This window comes from Agrilus planipennis, unplaced genomic scaffold (assembly GCF_000699045.2).
Source record: "Agrilus planipennis isolate EAB-ADULT unplaced genomic scaffold, Apla_2.0 scaffold299, whole genome shotgun sequence".
NCBI lineage: Eukaryota > Metazoa > Arthropoda > Insecta > Coleoptera > Buprestidae > Agrilus > Agrilus planipennis.
This window is the reverse complement of record NW_020439049.1, coordinates 149,539-172,508: the sequence shown is the minus strand read 5'-3', so window position 1 is coordinate 172,508 and position 22,970 is coordinate 149,539. Positions and strand designations below refer to the sequence as shown.

The following is a 22,970-nucleotide window of genomic DNA, read 5'->3' as shown; positions in this document are numbered from 1 at the left end:
ATTTAATAAGTTAAAAATAAGAAATGTTGAAGAAGAAATTCAAAATATGATTGATAAAATGTTTGGAAAAAATATTAGACTGATTTATAAGTCACAAACTACTGAATGGGGTCGAAAAATTTTAATATATAAATGGAATAGAGAAGTACTACTTGCATAAAAATAATGCAGTACAAGAATAGTTTTTATTTTAATCAATAGAGTGGTTGCCATGTATTTATTATAAATAGACTATGATTCGATACATTTTCCTTTAATAATAAATAAATTATAATGAATAAATAATATTACTTTTTTCTGTGCAAGTGATCATACCTTGTAAGCTTGTGATTGTCCCAATTTCATCTATGGTCCCTGATTGTCAAATGTCAAAATATAACCGCTTAGAAAAATTCAAACTAATAATTCAAGCAGTTTGTTCTAATTACAAAACATATAAAAAATATGGGAAGAGATTTTTGAAATTCGTATTTAGAAATATTCATTATCTGAATAGGAGTTTATCTGTGTAATAAGTGTGAAGTGGATAATGTTTTTTATTAGTGATTGTTTCTTGTGCTTCCAAGATCTCCTTCGATGAACAGTCTCTTGTTCCGATGTTATTAATAAATTAATAGTGTTGATACATAAAATGTGTTGATTCTATCATTTTATAAATTATTTAAATTTTTATTGCATTTACTAGATAGAAAGAAAATGGATGAGAAAGTTGAAAAAAGACGGTCTTCTGTAGGTTACTTCTAAAGCTTTTAACTCTTATTATTATAGCCGTTGTTTTTTTTAGATACTGAAATTCAAAAAACCTACAACAGATAACGTTGAGGAGGTTCAAGCTGTTGTAAAGCGTAGGGTCAGCTTTTCACAGAAAAAATTTGTAAAGTTAGTATCCAAATATTCATCTGATTTTTAAATATTAATCTGTTGTTTATCAAACAATATTTGTCCAAATAATGTAATTGTCACATAAATATTAGCTCCCAATCTGATTCCAAAAACACTAAGAAATAAATAAATAAACAATATGAAAATAAGGCTACTTAAAAGTGACTATATAAAATACCTGTCTATTAAATATCCTCCTATNATTTAATTAATATTAAATCTGTAACATTTGCTTTGTAGTACAATTAATTGAATTATTAACTCTTTGTAGTGGAAGTCGAACAAAATCAGTTTCTTTCTCAACATTCAAGTGCTCACATACCTAGTATTCAGGTTGCAAGATCAATTCTACCTTCTCAAATTGAAAAGGACAAAGAAAATATTAATCCTGTTATAATTATATCACAGAATACTCTACATCAAAACATTAATATGGACTCATTTATTCCTTCAAGTCTAAATATCGGTTTATCAAGAAATAATGCAGAAGTAGCAATATGTCCTGAAAAGACAATTTTAAATTACAATACAATGGATTTAACAACATTTATTCCTTCAAGTATTGAGTCTTTAAAAACTAATCGGACTGTGCTTATGATTGATAACATGGATATAACAAATTTACCAACTAAAAATGAAAAAACTATAATAGGAGGATTCAATGTAGATACCATGGATTTAACTCGTGCTGTTTCTCCAGTAAATCATAAATCAATTATCAATGAAACTACAAGAACTGAAGCAATGGATTTCACAATTGCAATGCCATGTAACAGTCAAGTTAACAGGCAATCTATTTTAAACCCTGAAACAATGGACATCATCTGCAACCTCCCTTTTGGAGATGAACCAGCAGTAGAAAATGTATTTGGGGAAAAACAATTTTCAAATAGGTTGTTTGGTGATAAAGCAATAAAAGACACAATGGAATTAACAAACTTAATTTGTAAAAATAACATGCAGATTAACAGTAATAACGAGAACTGTAATACATCCATTTCACAAGAACAAAGTTGTATAGATATGGATTTAACAGCCGTTAATGACAATTATATAGAGCAAGTGTCGTCTCCAAATTCAAACATAAGTAAGTGTTTAGCTTCAGAAATGAAGAATAATGGACATGTAATTGCCACAAATAAACACAATGTTGAATGTGATAAGTTGTTGATTCCTGTATATGATGTAGGGGGTGGCATAGTGGAGCAAATACAAAATGGTAGTATTAGAGACAAAATATTAACAAGTCCATTTCTCCAAATAAATGCCTTTACAAATAATTTAAACAAGTGGGATTGTGATAGTAAAAAAAACAGTTTAATAAATTACACCACAACAAATTATTCAGCTGATGATACTCAATACCTAATAAATTTTTCGGTCGGTGGCAATAAGAATCCAAAATCCGATTTTTCGAGATTGATTGCTGGCGATTTTAACCCATCGTTTTTGTCCTCAAAATTTTTACCTCTGGGTGAGTTTGAAAGCGATGCTTTTAAAAATGAAGAAAGTTTGCATATCAACCTTATAGAACCAGAAAATCAGAAAATAACAGAGAAATCTCTAAAAAAAACAACAAATAAGGAGAAAGATAATATTACACTCCTGAAGGATGTAACCCATCAAACTGCTAAAGAAAGTAAAGGAAATGAAATATATGAAGTTAAAAATGTTTCTACAAGTCCGAAAATCTCAGAACATAATCATATTGATACTAATGGAACCTTAAAAAGATCTCACAACGACTCTTCAAATAATCTAAGAAATAAAATACCAAAATTGGACAACATTGTTGAAACAGATAAGACTTTTACTGTTGTAACTAGTACTACATTTAGTGTTATGTCGGAAATTATAGGCACAGATACAAGAAATATTTCAGATGAATCTGTTGTGTCTTTTTGTAATAATTCTCTAGAAGATATCCAGGAAATACATGCTGATAAAGTACAAACTGAACAGAAAAATATTCAAGGGGAAACCAATAAAGTGAATGAATCTAAGGAAGTCTTTGAGGATCTTTATGATCAATTTATTACAGAAATAAACAAAAACGAAGCTCTGATGCAAAAAGAAATTCAAAATTTTAAGCAACGTCACTCACGTTTTGAAAAGCAAAAATCTTATTTTGAAGAGATTTGTCAAAAAATATCTACGTTGTTAAATATAAATTTTGAAATACCAACTGAGAAACTGAAATTTAATGAAACCGATTCGATTTTGGAAAGCCAATCGTCTACAAGTGAGATTAATTCAGTAGCTGAAGTAGATACGGAATTGCAGATGATATGTGAAAAAGTTGTAACTATTCAAGACAGAATAAAACAGTTACAAAAAAAGTAAGTTTACTTGTGAAATTACATTTAAAATTTCTAGTCATAACTTTGTATGTTTCTTCTGCGATAGTTATACTTTAACTTATTTTTATCTTTCCTGATTAAAACTATAATTTCTGTTAAAAATTAGATTAAATCACGAAGTAGTGAACTGTATGAGGAATATAATACTACTTGTAAGTACAGTGAGTACTCGATAGTGTGAATTGAATCAAACAGTGCACATCTATTTGTTCACGTTATCGAATGTTATATTTAATATTCTACTCAGTGGGTTACTAATTTAAAGCATATATAGGTCAATTTTGGAAACTATGTACTCAATGGTTCAAGATATCACTTTAGTAGTCTTTAAGCATCATCTTCAAATTTATTGTCACTATTTCACTTCAACACATCAGATTATTCAAATGCACCCTATAAATATTTTCGTTTGCGATGTTCACACTGTCGAATCTACTGTAGTAATTAACTGGAGAACAAGTACTTAGTTAAATATCCCAACAATATCTTCTATATTATTTCAACAGATGTCAGAATTGTTGGTCTTTGGTTTCATCTACACCTGAAGAGTTTACATTTGAAACCCTTTACCATACTATAGTACTTATTGTTGGCATTGATAGACTAACTGGTGTCGTAAAGGACTTACATGTGCAATCAAAATCGGATGGTATGCTTTATTATAATGTTTTTTTTTTAGAGTTTTACTATAATTGTGTAATTTTAAAGGTGAATGCAGTCCTCAAAATTTATTTATTAAAAATGAATTCAAGAAACGAATGAACAGCAAAACTGTATCAGCAGCTGTCGGTGAAAAGTATGACATTGTTACCCTTCTGGATTATATACAAATGCAAATGGTTCATATGACTGATATGAAAAAATATTTTTCTAATTTAAGCAAAATTGGATTTGAGATGGATTGCGATTTTCGGTTGGAAAAAAACAGGCTTACAAAAAAAATAAAAATTAATTAGCATGCTTATGTTTTAGGGTCACTTTAAAAATCCCTAGCTTAATATTACGATCAGTATGGGTCGTAACTGTAAATATGTCCGATATAGATAATATCAGCCAAGACTGTGTATCAATAAAAGCACAGGTTGGTGTTATGGATGAAGAAAAAGTTAAAAGTTTGCTAGAGCCATGCCCTAGGGGCTTTGCCTTCTTAAAACATTTGGTAGTAACCCTCTTAAATTATCTGAGAATGTTGGAAAACAGGAAAAAGAAATAAGAAATGTACGAAATTTTATTTATTAAGACTGATATTGATTTATCAAGTTTCAAGAAGACAAGAGATAATAAATTATAAAAACTAGATGGGGACGCGTCACCAAGTTGTGCTTGACAATTCATCGTATGACTACTGACACTACTACGAGTGATGCGCAATCGCTCGTCGCGCAGAGTCATGACACTCTTCAAACGCTCTCGATTTGGGTTGATTTTTCTCCTATCTCTACTTTTCTTAATGCTATGTAAATATGAGAGAAGCCATCACGACAAATAACCACATTTATTTTAAAATTTATATTTTGTAAAGTTAATGTAAATATTTTTATACAACGGTAAGTTTTAATTATTGTTAAGACATTTTTCAGATTAGAGTATATATTCAATAAAGTGTGTATACGTTTTTGCTTTTTCTTTTGCTATATTAATTAATATAATAGCACCGTCCGTGATCGAAATTCAATAAATTGTGTCACTTTTTTCATGTAACTTTAAGTAAAAGAAAACGTTCCTGTATTTTTTATTTTTCTCAACATATAGACACTGACCTTTCATATGATACCTCACGATACTCACAAAATGCTCGCCTGCAAGAACCGCAACATTTTGGCGTTTAGTAACCTATTGCACTTCTTTTAACATAAAATGCTGAAACCTTTAATAGTATGTACTGTACAAGCAGTTGCGTGGATAGATAATCAAGGGGCCAGGAGTAAAATATTTTTGGTGCCATAAACAAATAAATTACACCATTGGTTAAAATTTATTTATAGTAGTAATCAATATAGCAAACACTAATAAAAATAATACGGCGATGACATGAAGTATACAAAAAGTAAGTACGCTTAATAACTATTATTGCTGGGATGGGATTGGGGACGATTAAGGTCCCGGTACATCGCCCTGTCTAGCTGTACTACGCGCTTACAGTACATGTACCTGGGGTTTACACAAACGCTATTCAAATTTATGTTAAATATACAAGAATATGTTTACTTCCCTTTATATCTTAACTAATACAGAACTTACTTCTGTTTATTATGGTTATTATTTTTGTATTTTCCGGAGGAGTATTTTTAATTTTTAATATAGCAGAAACTTGGAATAAATATATTTGGATTTCATAAGTTCATAAAAGGAACTCGTAATCCCCTGGGTGTGTTTTACTTTTGTTTGTGGGGAATTTCTTTCAATTAAAAATCAAATTATCTTTGAACTTAGACTTATCAGAATTTCTTTAAAACCAAAATGATCGAATTTTACTCTAAAACGATATTTGTAAAAACGCTATACTTATCTACCTTCTTGCATTATATTTGAGCGGGTTCAACTTGTTTGGTTGTTTAATCGGGGAAAGTATCTACAATTTTGTGAAGTGACTGTACATATAATCCATATGAATATTTAACGTAACATACATACGTACAGATACAATTTTTCAGGACATCCTGCTCAACATGGTAAAGTCAAACAAGTTTAATTAATACGGGAAAGCAAACTGAATTGATATGTGACGCAGAAATAAAAATCATAAATTCTGATATTGGCTCATATTTACCGTTTTATTTAAAAGCAACCTAAACGAGACAACAAGCATTAAGAAAACGGTACCCACTTTTAATAAAGCTTTTCATTAATTAACCCGGTTGAACGCCCTTATAAAATGATAACAGATACATAACGTTGTTGAAAGAGAACAGATAAATAGCGGAGATCGACTTATAGTAATTTAGAAATTTGAATGTTTTTCGTGCCTGTTTAAAATTCCACACATTAAAGGGAAGAAATTAATAAATATTAATGCCAAATTAGAGTGCAAATATTCCTTATTTTAAAAGTAAAATATAAGTATATAAACAATTAAAAACAATCTTTTTAGTTTCATTTAGTCATTTTCAAACTTCTCGGCGAAAATGTGCGTTAAACGCATGTCTCTCCTAGAAACTAGGAGCTGAAATTAAAATTATGAAAAAAGTACAAATTAATAAAAGTCTTCATAAAATACTATATACAAAAGTTTTAGTAATGAAAATACATGTATGTATATATTTTTTATATATTTTTATGAGGTATATTTTTAAGTTAAACTAATAAGTCATACGTTTGATAATTTTATCGTTACTAAACGATTAAGGGATTCTCTATTAAGTCGCTTATAATACAATTTCTCTTAAGCTATCATGGCCGGTATATTAGATAACATACAAGTTGAGTTTTTGGATTGTGATGCCATGTTCTTTATTTAACTGTAAACCTTTCAGTTCGTTCCGTATTATTCACCACTGATAACGGCATGGAATGCAGAAATGTTGTCATTTACATAAAAAAAATGTGATTTTTGTTTTGTGCTAATCTAACATGGCACAGTATTTTTCGAATGATGTGAGTTTCATTCCCTTCTCTTTATAAACTCCGAGAAGAACTTACGACAAACTTTGACATTCATATAAGATCAATTAATTTAAAGTTTATTAATATCCCTTTTTTGTACTTCACAATTTAAAAATTTTTAATTGTTGGCTTTATGAATTTATCTATGTAATCCTAGTGCAATCCTGTGTCAGTATATAGCACATATGAGACAGGTACGTAATTCTGAAATTTTTGCGATATACCGCACAGCATTCTTTTGATAAGACGTCGGATATGAGAAAATCCTTGAACAGATAAATTTATTTGTGTTATTTCTATTCTTTATAAAAAAATACAGTTTGAAATCATGTTTTATTCGTCAAATTTGAATTTGAAAAGCGAACAGTCTTATTAATCGTATAAAATATGCGCAACTTTTACTTAAATTCGTATTTCTAAGCAGGTGACTTAAGTTTATCATTACGATATGGGATATACTTAGTAGGTGTTACTGTTAAAAGTTGTGTAGACTTAGAGAGGTGGGGGCTTCCCGCCATCTTCAGGTCTTTCGTGTTTAATTTCAAACTGTTTCAAACCGCATGTTCCCGCTCGTATATAGTTAGCTGATGTTGAGGTCAACAACAGAAGGACTATATTTTTAATTTACAATTAGTCCGGTAGCAAAAGCACGTGGTCGTTAAATTTTCGGCTTAAGTTAGTGCCTAATAAGGAAGTGAACTCTTTTTATTCAACCACCTGTTTTTAAAACGAAAAAAAAAAGACAAAATGGGTAAACGTAAAAGTGCTGTAAAAAGTGATGTTGTGGCTCATCCAACAGATTCTTCGGCTCCGGGTGTTAAAATGAAGAAAGAACTGGGGATAATTGACGGGGTTGCGATAATTGTGGGGGTTATAATAGGTTCTGGTATATTTGTTTCGCCGAAGGGTGTTTTAAGGTATTCCGGATCAACAGGGCAGGCCCTTATCGTTTGGATAATGTCCGGACTTTTATCAATGATTGGTGCCCTATGTTACGCAGAATTGGGTAGGTATTTATATCAATAACATATATATATTTGTATGGATGTATGTATATAATAAAGTCACACGTGGTCTTGTTGAATAAGTAGGGTACTAAACAGGGGGACCTATACATTTGTATAATACGTTCAGAATACATACACAGTCATGCGTGTACAATACGGCACAGAAATTTGCATGACTCTTGCATCATTTTTATATGTATATGTATATCATGGCCCATGGCGTGGCGGTAGAATCCTTGTTCAAATATGAAAGAACTTAAATTTATTCGTCTATAATGTATGGAATAATCAAACATTGTTCAAAGTTAAATTATATTTGATCGAATGAAAAGTCAGCGAGAATAATACAAAGAGTACCTACTTTAATATATTGTTATTCAAAAAAAAATGTTTATTTACATGAAAAAAGTACATATGTGAACCTGTATGTTTGGTAATAAGAACATTATTTCGTTATCTATTGTTACTAGGATATTCGTTGTAGAAAAAATTGTAAACTGCTGGATTTGTTTTTATTATCATGAAAACGAACATAACGGCCCACAGACAACAATCTCTCGTGAATTCGATAATATCTAATAATAAATACTTACGAAATAAAAGAAAAATTAAAAATAACTTTTTTTATTAAGGTACATATCTTTATAAAGAAAGAAAATAAATATCGAGAATTTGGACAGTTAGGTATAGTAATATAATTTTTAAAAACGCATCTTACTAATTTGTTAAGTATTAAAGTACCATTATAAGCATTTTGAGATTATTTGTAATTATTTCAGCGCATACCGTTAAAATATTTTCATTCGAAGGGAATGTAGATTCAGCACTGTGATTGCTTTAGAATTTAGGCCGAAGATAAACGCGTTAACGATGTATATCAGTATTAAAAGGAAATGGATCATGAAAATTACAGATGTTACTGATATACTGTATTATAGGTAGGTACAATGACGTTAAAGAAAAGTTTCAAAAAATTATTCATAATGTAACATAAACTATCCTTAACTCAGTGGCCTAATTAGCGTTAGGGTAGACTCTGAGATTATCGTCACATTTTGTATCAAAAAATACTAACGGTAAAAATTAAACACGTATTAAACCTTTTACTTACGTCATTGTCCTAACTAAATATTTGCCAACCTATTGAAACAGGGCTTCTAAAACAGATGATTTTGACCTGAGGATAGTAGGTACTATATTTAGAGAAAGACAAGGATCATTATCTTTAGCGGGAGTTGGTGCAAAAAGGATTGAAAAAATCTGAAATTTTCTTCAAAGTCGAAAAAGTGAAAGTATTTATGAAATTTTAATATGTCGCCATCTTTAAACCAATGATTCAAATTTAGTTGCGTTTTTCTGCACTCTTTACATTTTGCATTGTACAACAATTTTTAATATTTTCTGTCCACGATGCTTTTATCATCCGCTTTGACATCACATCTTGAATGCTTTTAATTTTTTCTTTTCCGCCGCCCCCACCGTCCACGTTGTCTTAAATGGGACAGTAAAACGTAATGGTGTGTTATAAGGGTAGAGGGTGAAAGTACTTTTTTACAATTAGCTTCCTTTTTTATTGCATATACTGGGTGGTCCAAAAGATTCGCAATACGCTAAGTGCGGCCCAATAGTATATTTAATCGAAGTATATTTTCAAACAAATTTGATTTACTATAAAGAGTTCCTGCTCAACATGGTAAAGTCAAACACTTTTGATTAATACGGGAAAGCAAACTGAATTGATATGTGACGCAGAAATAAAAATCATAAATTCTGATATTGGCTCATATTTACCGTTTTATTTAAAAGCNACGCTAAGTGCGGCCCAATAGTATATTTAATCGAAGTATATTTTCAAACAAATTTGATTTACTATAAAGAGTGTTCAAAACTAGAAAAAAGAAGGTTTCACTTAAATGGCAGCCCTGTAAAATATGAGCCCAATAGAAAAAGTTATATAAAAGTTGTTCAGTGTCAAATGTTTCTTGCTTTTAATCATTATTATCGGTCAGACGAACTTTGCAAATAATTATGTTTTGTATTCTCGTAAATATTAATTTTCAGGAACCATGATTCCAAAATCTGGAGGAGATTATGCGTACATTCTGGAAGCTTTTGGTCCATTGCCGGCATTCCTTTACCTATGGGTTGCTCTTTTCATATTGGTACCCACGGGTAATGCCATAACTGCCATAACATTTGCCCAATATATTTTGCAACCTATGTGGATGGGTTGTGAACCCCCTTACGAGGCCGTAAGACTCCTAGCAGCAGTTGCAACATGTTTATTAACTGCAATAAATTGTTGCAACGTGCGATGGGTTACGAGAGTCCAGGATGTTTTCACAGCCACGAAGATCATGGCATTGGCACTTATTGTGGCCATTGGCTTGTGGCATTTATGCCGAGGGAATCTTAAACACTTTGCCAATCCTATGGCAGGAACGCAAACCGATCCAGGATATGTTGCCCTGGCTTTCTATTCGGGTCTGTTTTCTTATTCTGGATGGAACTATTTAAACTTTGTTACCGAAGAACTAAAAGATCCTTACAGGTTTTTCCCCATTTTTTTATTTTAATTCTTAAATATCGTTTCGCCACACTGTGAGTCGCATTGTCAGGTGTACACATTTTACAATCAGTTCGGCGAAACACGTCTCTGTCTGTTTATTCTTTTTCCTGCTTGTTGTTAACAAAATCTTAAATTGTAGGTATTTTATATTTCCAAAAACGTTTTTTTATTTATAGAAATCTTCCCCGTGCTATTTGTATTTCGATGCCTTTGGTAACTGGAGTTTACGTTGTGACGAACGTGGCCTACTTCGCTGTTTTAAGTCGCGATGAAATGTTAACATCGCAAGCTGTAGCTGTTACGTTTGCAGACAAAATGTTAGGAGCGTTTTCTTTCATCATGCCCTTTTTTGTCGCCTGTTCGACATTTGGATCGCTGAATGGGGCCATTTTCGCGTCTTCAAGGTTATTTTTTGTGGGAGCACGACAAGGTCATTTGCCCAAGGCGATCGCTCTCATCGACATTAAAAGATTAACACCAGTGCCATCATTAGTATTTCTTGTAAGTAACTTTTTTTTTTAACAAGAGTAATGTAGACATCGTTCAATTTACTTATGTTTCTTAAACGGTTGGTTCTACGAAATAAGTCTACAGACATTTTTTGTACAAAACTATTTTCTTTCTAAAATTGATAATTTTAGAAAAATGTACAAAAATCTGAAGTTCATTTACTAAGAGAAGCTCTAGCTTAAGTTAGAGATACTATTCAGGAACATATCAAAATAAAGTTTTTTTGAGTCTAATTTTATTGGGATAGAAAAAAGAAAAAAAAACGATTAAAAAGTCCTGTTGATAGTCAAAGATGTGTAAATTGGTTGTTTAAAACATTTATGTTGTATTAACCATTTACCTGTTTTCATGTATAATCTAAATAAAAGTAAGTACTGCTAAAGAACGGAACCCCTATAAAGTCATTAATAAGTGCAAAAATTCATAGGTGATTAATAATAAATCGTACTAATCCATAAATTTATTATTAGTTTAAAAAAAATTGATTTTAGCGGAAAATGACGAAATTATCCATTTTTGAAACTAGTAAAAAATTTCAAAACAATCTGGATTTTTACAGGACATTTTAAACTTTTGAAGAAGACTATAACAAAGCATTCGCCATTTTTTATATTAGAGTTCCAGTATCTTGGTACCTCTGTGAACATTTCAGATTATTGTTCTTCGAAATGCGCCATCTGAGGTTATTGCAGAAATGAATATAGGGGAAGTCCCTAGACAGTGTTTCAATGATACGTTTTTCGCTTAAATGGCTAGTTTTTCGTCAAGGGGCGTCAAAGTTAACTAACATTTACTTGAACAATTATTGGCTAATGTTTGATTGATTTTGATAATTAAGAAGTCAAGCAGGAAAAACTAAGCATTTAATCGAAAAATGTTTCGTTGACGCATTATTCAGGAATACTCCCTCTATTCATTAGAGTGATTTTTCATAAATTTATCAATAAAAATTAAAACGATATCTAAGAAATTATTATATCTTTAAATATAATTTTACAGTGCGTCATCACGCTGGCGTTGATAGTAATCGAAGACGTGTACGTGTTAATAAACTACGTTTCGTTCGTAGAAGCCGTCTTCACTAGTATGAGTGTTTTGGGACTTTTGTGGTTGCGATACAAGCGACCAGACTTGCATCGACCGATTCAAGTGCATTTGGCATTACCGATTTTGTTCTTCGCAATTTGCGTGTTTTTGGTGACATTTCCGTGTTATGTTAGCCCGTTGGAAGTGGGGGTTGGGATGATATTAATTATTTGCGGGATACCTGTTTATTTCGTAACAATCTGGTGGCAAACTAAACCGAGTTGGTTGAATAGGTTGTTTGACAATTTTAATCTTACATGTGCCAAACTATTTATGTGCGTGCCTGAAGATGAAGACAGTAAGTGAATCCGAAACTTTTTACAGATAAGAAAATTGAAACAACAGTCCTTGTTTTAGAAACGTGGCTACTAGCAAGGGTGGCATTCTTTTTTGACCAAGTTTCTTTTTTTCGATTGACTAATGAGCTTTTTTTCTTAAATCTTTATTTTTGACCATTTTTATCTTGTCTGCATTAAGAATGGCGATTCTCCTTAATTTACAAGTCGAAATATTTCAATTTATTATCACTCTCCTGAATTGCATAGAATCAGCCCGCTCACACAATTGATGCGCGGCTGTCGTTAATACAGAGTAGTAACAAGAGAACACTCATAACTTTTAATAACTTGATATAAAACAGGAATCTCGAGATAATTTTCATTGCAAATATATCATGCTGGTACATCGACTACCTAGTCATTTGCTTTATGTAAATAAATTAAAATTAAAAACAAAATGAACCATTAATATATACGGTGGTAGAAAATATAACTATTTTAAATAAATATTTTAAGCTGTAAATTGAAGGGGATCCATTTATTTTAATGTAGAAAAATAAAAATTAAACAAAAAAGTTTTTATAATTTGAAAGCTTTTAAAATTCTTGAACTAATAAAAGAAATTAATTACCATTGGATAAATATGTAAACAGCAAACAGAATCGAAAAAGAAATAGAAAAAGGGACCACCCTAGTAATCATACTGGCTTTTAGTAGTTAAGCGCCTTTTTTTTGTATACATTCTGAAAACTGTATTACTGACATATTTTATTTACTAACGAATCTGAATGTTATTTATTAATTATAATTTAATTTTATAAAATGTTACTGAAATGTTTTTAAAATTTGTTTTCGCTAGGACAAAAAGGCAATGAATTATAAACACCACAGTAAGTTAGATAATAAATAAACTACCCAAAAAAACATAAATTTACTTTTGCGGACATATTTATTTGTTAAAACGATTTACTTGACCAAAAAATATGATTAAAGTTTAAGTATACACATCATTTTAATATCGTATTTGTTAGGGTTTTAAAGTGTCTTGTGGTTACAATAAACTACGCATTACATTGTTATTATTTAATTTACAGCTTAACTGTGACAAAATATTTACATAATTTTAAATACAATGAAGTGAGGGAAACCTAAAATCTAAATCTACATCAGCAGTTTTGCTTTTGCTTAGGTAGGCATTAAATATAAAGTTATAAAGTTAAGTCGGACTAGTAAATTGTATCAGCATTTTTACAATTATGATTGGCAGTCTTATTCACAAGTCGTTGTAATTTATAAGGGACTTAAAAGGTTTTGAATGAAGCAATTGCCTTAACATATAGAACGTAGAAAAGGAAGTGGTCAAGAACGAGACCTATTTAAATATTTTTACATACATATCTTAAGTCCGAATTTTGCTAACTTTTTACTGTATATCAACAATAATATCGTACTTTCGTTAGAGGGTATAGTAAAAAATCGTTTCGTACTAGATAAATTCATATAANCTTTAACTTACTGGAGGATCTGGGCACAGAAGGAAAACGGCGTCTCTATGACTTTGACAAAGGATATTTTGTTAAAACAGCCAAAAAGAGTTGATAAGCAAAATTGTAAATTAATTGAACAATTATTTTCATTTCTTTACAATCACAATGAATGAATAAATGAATGAATGAATGAATGAATATTTTGGTTGGTTGATTTCCTTAAAATAAATATATTTATCGGTAATAAATATTGATTGTTGATTGGCGGATGGATCTGGCAAAACCTAGGGGGCCTGTCGATCGTGGGACCCAGCGTATTTACCCAGAGTGCCCAATAGAAAAGAGGGGCTTGTCTACAACATACGTAAAGTTTTTGAGTGTCTTTTAAAAAACTTCCCAATTATTTGGGTGAAATTTTATTTTCTTATGTAAATAAAAGCTATAAGATGGCTAAATTATATCAATTTCTACGTACTTAGGAGATGTACTTAAATTACGTGATGCAAAACTCATGAATTTTTGGCCTTCATCCCTCACCCTCCTTCATTTATTGTCTGTGATTAATATTATTAAATCGGGAACTTGTTTCTGTTTATCATTATTTTTTATTTTACAGTTTATTTCATTTATTCATTTGCACCCTTGGTTATTTAATACACAATAAGGGCGTACTGTTATGTTTTCGTTATTAAGTTTCATGTTTCTGGTTTCATTTAATTTGCAAAAATAAAATACTTTTACTTTTTTTATTGTTGTATAGTGGGTTTTCCCTTTGAGCTATTTCAGGGATTTACATTTTTTCACATTTCAATTTAGAAATAACTCAAAATCCTCTTAATATTTTTATTTATTTTTTTGTGTATGTAACAGTATTATTGTATACCTACGTATCTATATATGATATGTCAACATTGAAAAAAAAATGGTATTTGATTTATACAGTTCTTTTTGTAATAAATTGTATTTGCAGATAAAGTTTGACTCAACTTTTTATTTTATTGCACTTCCATAAAATACTTCCCACAAAATTCAGTTATCCTTTTACAGGCCTCTTCTATCAGCTCCTTGGGGATCGTAATTACTAGACGCATATATCCTGGTATTCCAAAAGCCTAAAACGTAAGTTTAACGTCTATTTCTACATTTATAAATATTTCATTTAATCATAAACAAAATGTGTTCAAAAAAATCTCGTCACAATACAAATCCTTGCTAGTGTAATTTTATTGTTATGTCTCTTTTCATAAAGATGGGTTCTAGTATAACGTACCTAAATTATTTTATTACATTTAAATAATTAGCCGTTCACATTTAAATTTAAATGGTTATTGTGAAAATCCTTTATTTCACTTGTTGAGAAAACTATAGCATGCTATTCCTTAATTTCGGCTACATTAATAATTTTAAAAATAGCAAAATGGATTTTTGGTAGATAACAATTCAATACGTTAAATTAAAATTTAATTTCTAATAATTTGAAACAAAACGGTTTTCCAAAAGTGATCAAAAATCAAATATTTTTAGAATGACTAAAGAACTAAGCCTTTGAAGTTTTTCCGTGTTTAATAAATACCTTACATATGAAAATATTCTAAAATAACGTCAAACAGATCATTATCAACAATGCTGATATGAAGATTTTTATAAATACAGTTTTTGAATAACTCAAGAAACAGTTAACAACTTTTTTTAATGGGATTTTCGTGACTTTAAAGAATGATTTAGGAAAAATTGAAAAAATACAATAAGGGAGAGCTAGTTCAGGGTTAACGTCAAACCAAAACAGCCATATATTTAACACTCTTTGAGTTCCACTAGAATGATAAGTAAAACCACAAGGAAATAATCTCTAAACGCCTTAATATTGTGATACTATTTGCTTTCGGCCGGGAAGTAAAATTTTCATGGGTAGGTAATGTAGCAATTATGTTCATCGAGAGAAAAATCGTAAAATTTCTCAACTTCGACAAAGTAATAGATATTTTTACATCATTAAGCAAAAGCTGACAAGTTTATGTTTTAAGTTTCCCCAAAATCAGCCCCAAAATGTACAATTACAATATTACACTTCAAAGTTTATTTTTTTGTGATGTAACTATAAATTTACGGTTTTCAGATTTTTCCTTTTGCTTGTGCTATAAGACATTGTTTCTTGGCAAAGTTCCTGATTCTAAGTCTATTAGAAGTATCCTAAAGGTTTTGATTCCTTTACCAGTGTCAAAATTTGCGACATAGATGGTCGTATCTTTGGATTTCATTGACTTAAAAGTTTGATTTTTTATAACTCCAGAAAACTTGTGACCTGAGTGTTTATTATTAATTTCAACTTAATACATCCACGCGTTCCTGGTCTATAAGGGTTCCTTTTTTCCTTTTGAGGTATGAATCTCTAGAAAACGATGCACAACTTGGCATTAATAAAAGCGTCTTGGGTTCACCATCATAAGGTCGTCAGTCCTAAGACTGGTTGGACACGCACCTTCACTCTTTTCTATCCTGAGCTAACCTTTGCATTACCCTAAAACTAGAATATCCCACATCCCTTACGATTTGCGAACAGTAATCTAATGTAGGTCTACCTTCATTTCTTTTAACTCCTATTTTTGCATTTAATATGTATCTGACTCTCTCTCTCTTCATGCCTGAGAAGGTGTCCTACCTACCTACTTCTTATTGACTTTCATAGAGTCCTCTGTTCACCTATTCTTTCTAATACCTCTTCATTTCTAACCTTTTGTATCTACGGTACATTTATCATTAGGCTATAACATCAAATAGTTCTAATATTTTCTTTTCCGCCGCGCCCACCCTCCATGTTTCGCACCCGTACAAAGCCGCGCTCCAAACATACACCTTTAACAATCTTTTTCGAATTTCTAAATTAATCGTTTTCTTTTTATTGAAGGTGACTCGCTATCCGCTGCTTAATATCGTCGTGGGTTATGTGAAATTAAATCTTTACTGTTTTAAATTTTAAACTATATATGGTTAAGTTAATATAAATCTGGATGATTAGCTACTAAAGCTATTAATGTAATAAAACTTACATCACCCGGTAGACAGAACACTGACTGTTCTTCCATCATCTTCTGCATTAATTCAAGTCCGGTACTAAACTGAGGAAAGTTTTTCATTTGAATCTTTACCATCATGTACATGGTACCTTGGGGCATAAAGGGTTCCAGCCCTTTAACCGTTGATAAATATTTATAGGCGATCCTCGCGTTTTCGTATAAAGTATCTATTAAACCATCGTGAAATGTTTGCGGGGTGCATTCTAATATCCGCGGGAGAGCTCCTTGAACAATGGTATTACTTCCAATTATTTTTTGAGATAAACTGCATAATCCGGTCCTAATCTCATTTTCAAAAGCACCAATCGGATCGTGTATTGCTATCCATCCCATTCGCCAGCCCGGAACTAGAAATCGCTTTGCTAAACCTCCACAAACCAGCATTGGAACCTGACTGCTCACTGATGTCGCAGAGACGAAAACGTTACCGGGAAATACAAGTCTTTCGTATATTTCATCGGCAATAATTGGTATTTTGTATTTTTCGGCAACGTCGAGAATATCTTTAAGGTGGTTATAGTCAAAAATGGACCCGCAAGGATTAGAAGGATTATTTATTATGATAGCTGCAGTATCTTCATCTATTTGACTTTCCATGTGATTCAGATCAATTTCCCAATTCGCTTCTGGAAGGAGGTTGTACATTTTGACTGTTACACCCAAATTTTCAGCAAGAGTTCTGAAAATATTTTTGACTTTCTAAATTAGGTTTATAATAATTTATTTTTAAAAGAATATTCTTTTATGATAAAAACACTGTTCTGAGAGTATAAATCTATCCTTTGTACTATCTTCCCCAAGACTTTTTCAATTAGAACCACCCAGTAAATATTATGTAATTTCTCGAGTGATTACACAAGAAATTCCAGTGTCTCCGTCTAGTATAATTAATTACCCAAGTAATCGACTTTGATAAAGTCCTAGATCGGAAGGCGAAACGTTGATACAGATTACATAATCAATAAAGAACATTTCAACCCTTACTAATTGCTTCTAATTAAAAAAATCCTTATATACGTCTATATCTATTTCGATATTTTCTATTTTTGAATGCCCTTCTTTCTAAATAATAATAATAACAGATCTAATGAAAACAGAAATATTTAGTAATAGTCTTTATAATGCAACAGGTAAACGGTTAAATATTATTTGTGTAAAATGAAAATATAATACACAATAAGGAATAGACCGGGGGTATATTCAGTTGTAGGGAATTCCTAATTTACGATTAATAACTGTCGCGAGATGCACTATAAAGGGTGTTTAACAATAATGATTTAGTTATATCAAAATTCCAATGCAAGATTCTTCTGATTTTACTTCTTTTGGGGTTCATATTCAAAAACAGACTCATAAAATACTTTTGTCTGTTATTATCTTGTACTTACCTATAAAGTGGAAAACCAGGTTTCGGTATAAGTATATTATGGCCTTTTTTTGGGTCTGCAAGGACTGTGATACAGAGTTCTAAAGAATGTGAGCACCCGCTGCATAGTATAATATCTTTTTCTTCATAGATAACGTTATCTCGAGAAAGGTATTTGGCGACTGCTTTTCTAGCTTTAGGAAGACCTAAACAGGGTACGTATCCATTACAGGCACCATCCCTTACTGTATCCAACACAGCTTCCACCACTTCGTTTGCAGTTTGAAGGTTTCCATAAACTGTTGGATCTCCTAAAGAAGAACAATCTTTTTATCCAATTTTTATACTTATACTACAAAAATTGGATTTTATGAACCTTGGCTACTATAGGATAACAGACAAAATTTGACATGCTTGTTCGTTTTTTTTTTTTGGATTTCATACGGATGATATCATCGGTCTATCTGTGTCTGTCACAATCAAATATCCCAAAAATTATCAATCGAATTTAAGTGAAATTATGTCTAGTCTCTTCTTCCGGTAGTAGATCAATGGTTAAAATCTAAAAATAAGCTTGGCTAACTTTTATATGCTATTCCGTTTGCGTCCTATAGGATAGAAGAAATATTTGAAGGATTCGTGTAATGTTTTATCACTAATATAAAATAAAGTTGCGCAAAGATTAGTTCCTCATAAATGTTGAGAGATTACATAATGGTAATGATGATATTGATTCGGGTTTCTCTACAGCCCTGTTAATGAAAACCTGACAGTGAAAAAGTACACAAACACAAACACAAACTGAACCAAATCGACCTCTAAATTGTAAGGATAATGCTGCACGAAAAACTGAGCTTTTTCTGTCTCTAAAATCAACTGCCTCCAAACCCCATCCTAGATCGCGGCATATACAGCTTATTAGCATATCCAACACTAGATATGAAGGATATTAGTTAGAGACATATTAAGAGCATAAAAAAGAACTAAAAAAAAATAGGAGAGAGTACTTTCTTTATTTTATTTTTGTGCTTTTTATTGCCTATTCAAGCTAATTCTTTTGAGAACCAAGGGAAATATTGGACTGTAGTTTACAAGCCTACCTACGCAATGACGAAAATCACAGTTGGTTCTTTAGGTGCTTTTTTATGTTTATGTGGAAATTTCAACCCTTAAATTACTTCTATACAAATTCCATTTTCGTTCATCATTCTACAAACATTTCCAACTTTCGCCATGTTAAACCTCCCAAGTGCAGTATGCAGGTATAGAAGAAATTATGGCTGGAGTTTTGGTTGCCATTTTCTCTTAAAACATCATCATTATAAGGTCGTCAGTTCTAAGACTGATTGGACACGCACCTCCACTCTTTCCTGTCCTGAGCTAATCTTCACATTTCCCTATAACTAGAATATCCTATGTCCTTAACTATTTGCGAACAGTACCTCTACTCCTCTTAACTCCTGTTTCTGCCTCTAATATGTCGCTGACTAGCCCTTCATGCTTGAGAAGGTGTCCTACCAATCTATCTCGCCTATCTCTTATTGGCTTGCATAGAGTCCTCTGTTCTCCTATTCTTTCTAATATCTCTTTATTTTCAACCTTATTTATCCATGGTATCTTCATCATTCGGCTTTCGAACGCTTCTAACCTTTTATTTTATGTTTCGCACCCATACAGCGCCGCGCTCCAAACATTCACCTTTAACAATCTATTTAAATTTTTTAAATTGACTGTTCGCGAGCATAGAAGTTACTTCTTTTATTGAATGTGATTCAACCCCGCGTTATCCTCTGCTTTATATCCCTACTACTCCTTCCGTCCTGACTTATCTGTCTTCCTAGATACTGAAAATCAGCCACTTCTTCTAATCTTTCGTCTCCTATCCTATATTCGCTCTTTCCTTACTTTTTCTTCCCTTACATAGCAGTATTTTTGTTTTACTTTTATTTATTTTCATACAATATTGCTTTATCAGTGCCGCTTCCATTTCATTTAAGACTACCTCTAACTCTTTTGCTAGATGCTAATATTGCTCAACTGCAAATCTAATTAATTATTCTTCCAAATATTGCCGAATATTTTATCTCTTCTATAGTTTTCTGTTTAATTTTTAATCTGTAATAAAACGTCATAATAATGTACCTACAATGACGCGAAAACTAGTTAATCAAGCCAGAAACAACTTTCTGAATGGTTTATATTACAAACTTAACTATAATAATTATATTACAAATTGTTGTATATATTTGCATACGTTGAAAATCTCGCATTCCTTTTGCAAAAAACAAAATATTTAAATACAGATCTTTAATTATTCAACATTTTTGTCCAAAGAAGTCAAATTTCTGGTTCTTTTTCCAATAATAATAATGTAGGTACACATGTATTTCAAAATTGTTAAAAAATTTGGAACACTCATGTGAAATTAATTAATTTCTTCATTAAAATTTTCTTCTGATTGATCAAACTTTCTTTTTGTGTCAAACAGAATTCTCTTAGTGTATTGAAATGTTCTATTATAAATGCAAGCAAAAGCTTAATTGTATATAAATTTTCCATTTTTATTTTAACCTTTACATGTATATTACGCATCGATAACAGAAGATAATATTATAAAGACGTATCTTTTGCTTGAGCAGGTTCCGGGAGATTTACATAAAAAAAGGCAAGATCGTAGAAAATGTTTCTACGTTGACCAAGCAACTTGTTGTTTATAACATTGTTTATGTTAAAATTAATTCTGAATCGTACTTGTATCGAAGAAACGGCGAAGAAAATTATATAAATATGTTTATAAAGCAGGAAAATCAATTTTTTATAATTACTACTAATACGTTACATACATACGACATTAGTCTATTCATTTGTAATATTTTTAAAGAACGCATATTTATACAAATGCACTCTGAAATGTGGCTGAAATTGTGTAAGTTAGTAGTAATTTTGTTTATAACAAAACTTCATTTTTTCTCTAGATACTATTCATTTCATTATTTTTAAAATATAAAAAGTTATTTAAAATTTAATTCTCGCTCAATAGTACCACATCAAAAATTAATTTATAGGGAATATTAAGGTAATAAGGTAGGTAAATTCATTAAAAATATTTGGAAATCTTATTACAAAAATAGCAAAACATTATTACATTAAAATTAGCTACTTTTTCCACTAAAAGAGAAGCAATTGCATTTTTTGTTTTTTATGTAAAGGGAATTATTTTTGTATGATGTAATACTCACTGAAATTAATTTTGTAGGATTCGAAGGAGCAAAGCAAATACTCCGTACTTAACTTTTTTTAGCAAAATAATATTATTTAAAATATAATCAGTAACTTAATAGACTGTACATAAAATAAACCTAGCTTTCTACGTTCCCTTGTTAATTGTTAAATTTATAGTATTCAAATTTAAAAAGAAATGAATTAACTAAAGGACGTAGAATTAATAATGAAATGGGTACATATTGAAAATAAACGTATAAAAAATATCTTAATACCAACCTAGAGATAAGGCAATGACTTGTTTCTCGGGGTTAGGTTCAAGTACCAAATTATCTACAAGTTCGCGAATGTAGTTCTTGCAATTTTTCGCATTGGTCGATGCCGAGACCTTCCATTTCTCTTTTGTCTTAATAATGGAAGTTTTCTTCGGTAAATTGTCCAACATGGTATCAGCTAACCATAAACAACACAATTCTCAAACACTTACTCGTATAGATATATGTTCACTAGGTAAATGGAAAACTTTTTCTAACACCTTTGCAGTAGTTTGATCAGGTTTAAGAAGAGAACTGCTTGTCCTCGTTATAATATAAGGTGGATATGAATATTAGAATTTTAATAAATACCTGCTTTGCGTTCTTGTTTCTTGTTAAAGACGTAATGAATGCAAATTATTTTTTTTTCTTTCCGTTGAGAATTTTGCCTTGGTGGTCAAAGTTTGTAAACACCTTTTCGAAAGTTTAAACAAAGATAGCAAAGGAAAGAAACATGATTAATAAAAGAAGATTTTCCTATTTAAATGTACCTACAACCAGGATCGTCTTTAGCCTATTGCAGGCCCTGGGTACATAAGGATAACGGGGACTCTTTGACACTTACAGCCAAAAAGAGTAGATAAGCAAAATTGTAAACTTATTGAACAATTATTTTTATTTCTTTACAATCACAATTAATGAATGAATGAATGAATAATTTGGTTGGTTGATTTCCCTAAAATAAATATATTTATCGGTAATAAATATTGGTTTTTGATTGGTGGATGGATCTGGCAAAACCTAGGGGGCCCTGTCGATCGTGGGACCCTGCGTATTTACCCAGAATGCCCAATAGAAAAGAGGGGGTTGTCTACAACATACGTAAAGTTTTTGAGTGTCTTTTAAAAAACTTCCCAATTATTTGGGTGAAATTTTATTTTCTTATGTAAATAAAAGCTATAAGATGGCTAAATTATACCAATTTCTACGTACTTAGGAGATGTACTTAAATTACGTGATGCAAAACTCATGAATTTTTGGCCTTCATCCCTCACCCTCCTTCATTCGATTTTATAAGGTGTGCATTGTAAAAGGTTTCAACTTGAATTTCCAATAATTATGAACAATTACAGTTTCTATACATATATTGTCCGTGAACAAATTTTAGCTTTAGTTTTCCGCGTATTCAAAGCCGCCAGCTTTCCAGTTCTAAATCGTTACGAACGTAAGGCAAACCTTGTCTCCCACCCCCACTACAGAAACTTATCTTGG

The 22,970-nt window shown here is 31.0% G+C and overlaps 4 protein-coding genes across 4 annotated transcripts in view; 3 read left to right on the top strand and 1 right to left on the bottom strand.

Moving 5' to 3' along the window:
- The window catches only part of LOC112905136 (probable RNA methyltransferase CG11342), an 11,376-nt gene extending 11,139 nt beyond the window's left edge, over positions 1 to 237 (top strand). The window contains exon 3 of the mRNA XM_025976946.1: positions 11 to 237. Coding sequence (XP_025832731.1) covers positions 11 to 160 — 150 coding nt within the window. The 3' untranslated portion in view covers positions 161 to 237. The remainder of the gene's footprint in view (positions 1 to 10) is intronic.
- Positions 238 to 1,111: 874 nt separating this feature from the next.
- Positions 1,112 to 4,832, top strand: LOC108740833. The gene is made up of 4 exons (XM_018475322.2): positions 1,112 to 3,221; positions 3,749 to 3,891; positions 3,951 to 4,155; positions 4,215 to 4,832. Exons 1-4 carry the CDS (start codon positions 1,315 to 1,317, stop codon positions 4,453 to 4,455), a joined length of 2,496 nt encoding a protein of 831 aa, XP_018330824.1. The 5' UTR covers positions 1,112 to 1,314; the 3' UTR covers positions 4,456 to 4,832.
- Positions 4,833 to 6,744: 1,912 nt separating this feature from the next.
- On the top strand, positions 6,745 to 13,803 carry LOC108740827 (Y+L amino acid transporter 2). The gene is made up of 4 exons (XM_018475316.2): positions 6,745 to 7,851; positions 9,914 to 10,403; positions 10,598 to 10,922; positions 11,931 to 13,803. Exons 1-4 carry the CDS (start codon positions 7,593 to 7,595, stop codon positions 12,321 to 12,323), a joined length of 1,467 nt encoding a protein of 488 aa, XP_018330818.1. The 5' UTR covers positions 6,745 to 7,592; the 3' UTR covers positions 12,324 to 13,803.
- Positions 13,804 to 14,611: 808 nt separating this feature from the next.
- Positions 14,612 to 22,048, bottom strand: LOC108740826 (tyrosine aminotransferase). Its single transcript, XM_018475315.1, has 4 exons — positions 21,724 to 22,048; positions 18,245 to 18,533; positions 16,830 to 17,535; positions 14,612 to 14,894 (listed from the first exon to the last, which is right to left on the bottom strand). The coding sequence occupies exons 1-4, from the start codon at positions 21,887 to 21,889 to the stop codon at positions 14,778 to 14,780; spliced, it is 1,278 nt and encodes a 425-aa protein (XP_018330817.1). The 5' UTR covers positions 21,890 to 22,048; the 3' UTR covers positions 14,612 to 14,777.
- Between the last annotated feature and the right edge of the window lie 922 nt (positions 22,049 to 22,970).

Excerpts from the sequence above, each read along its gene's own strand:
- LOC108740826 (XM_018475315.1), bottom strand. The coding sequence starts at position 21,889 with ATGTTGGACAATTTACCGAAGAAAACTTCCATTATTAAGACAAAAGAG. Across the intron at positions 18,534-21,723 it reads AGTCATTGCCTTATCTCTAG|GAGATCCAACAGTTTATGGA; the intron begins GTTGGTATTAAG and ends GTTCTTCTTTAG. Across the intron at positions 14,895-16,829 it reads TGTTCTGTCTACCGGGTGAT|GCTTTTGGAATACCAGGATA; the intron begins GTAAGTTTTATT and ends CTTACGTTTTAG.
- LOC108740827 (XM_018475316.2), top strand. The coding sequence starts at position 7,593 with ATGGGTAAACGTAAAAGTGCTGTAAAAAGTGATGTTGTGGCTCATCCA. Across the intron at positions 10,404-10,597 it reads GAACTAAAAGATCCTTACAG|AAATCTTCCCCGTGCTATTT; the intron begins GTTTTTCCCCAT and ends TTTTATTTATAG. Across the intron at positions 10,923-11,930 it reads TGCCATCATTAGTATTTCTT|TGCGTCATCACGCTGGCGTT; the intron begins GTAAGTAACTTT and ends ATAATTTTACAG.
- LOC108740833 (XM_018475322.2), top strand. The coding sequence starts at position 1,315 with ATGGACTCATTTATTCCTTCAAGTCTAAATATCGGTTTATCAAGAAAT. Across the intron at positions 3,222-3,748 it reads ATAAAACAGTTACAAAAAAA|ATGTCAGAATTGTTGGTCTT; the intron begins GTAAGTTTACTT and ends TTATTTCAACAG. Across the intron at positions 3,892-3,950 it reads TGTGCAATCAAAATCGGATG|GTGAATGCAGTCCTCAAAAT; the intron begins GTATGCTTTATT and ends GTAATTTTAAAG.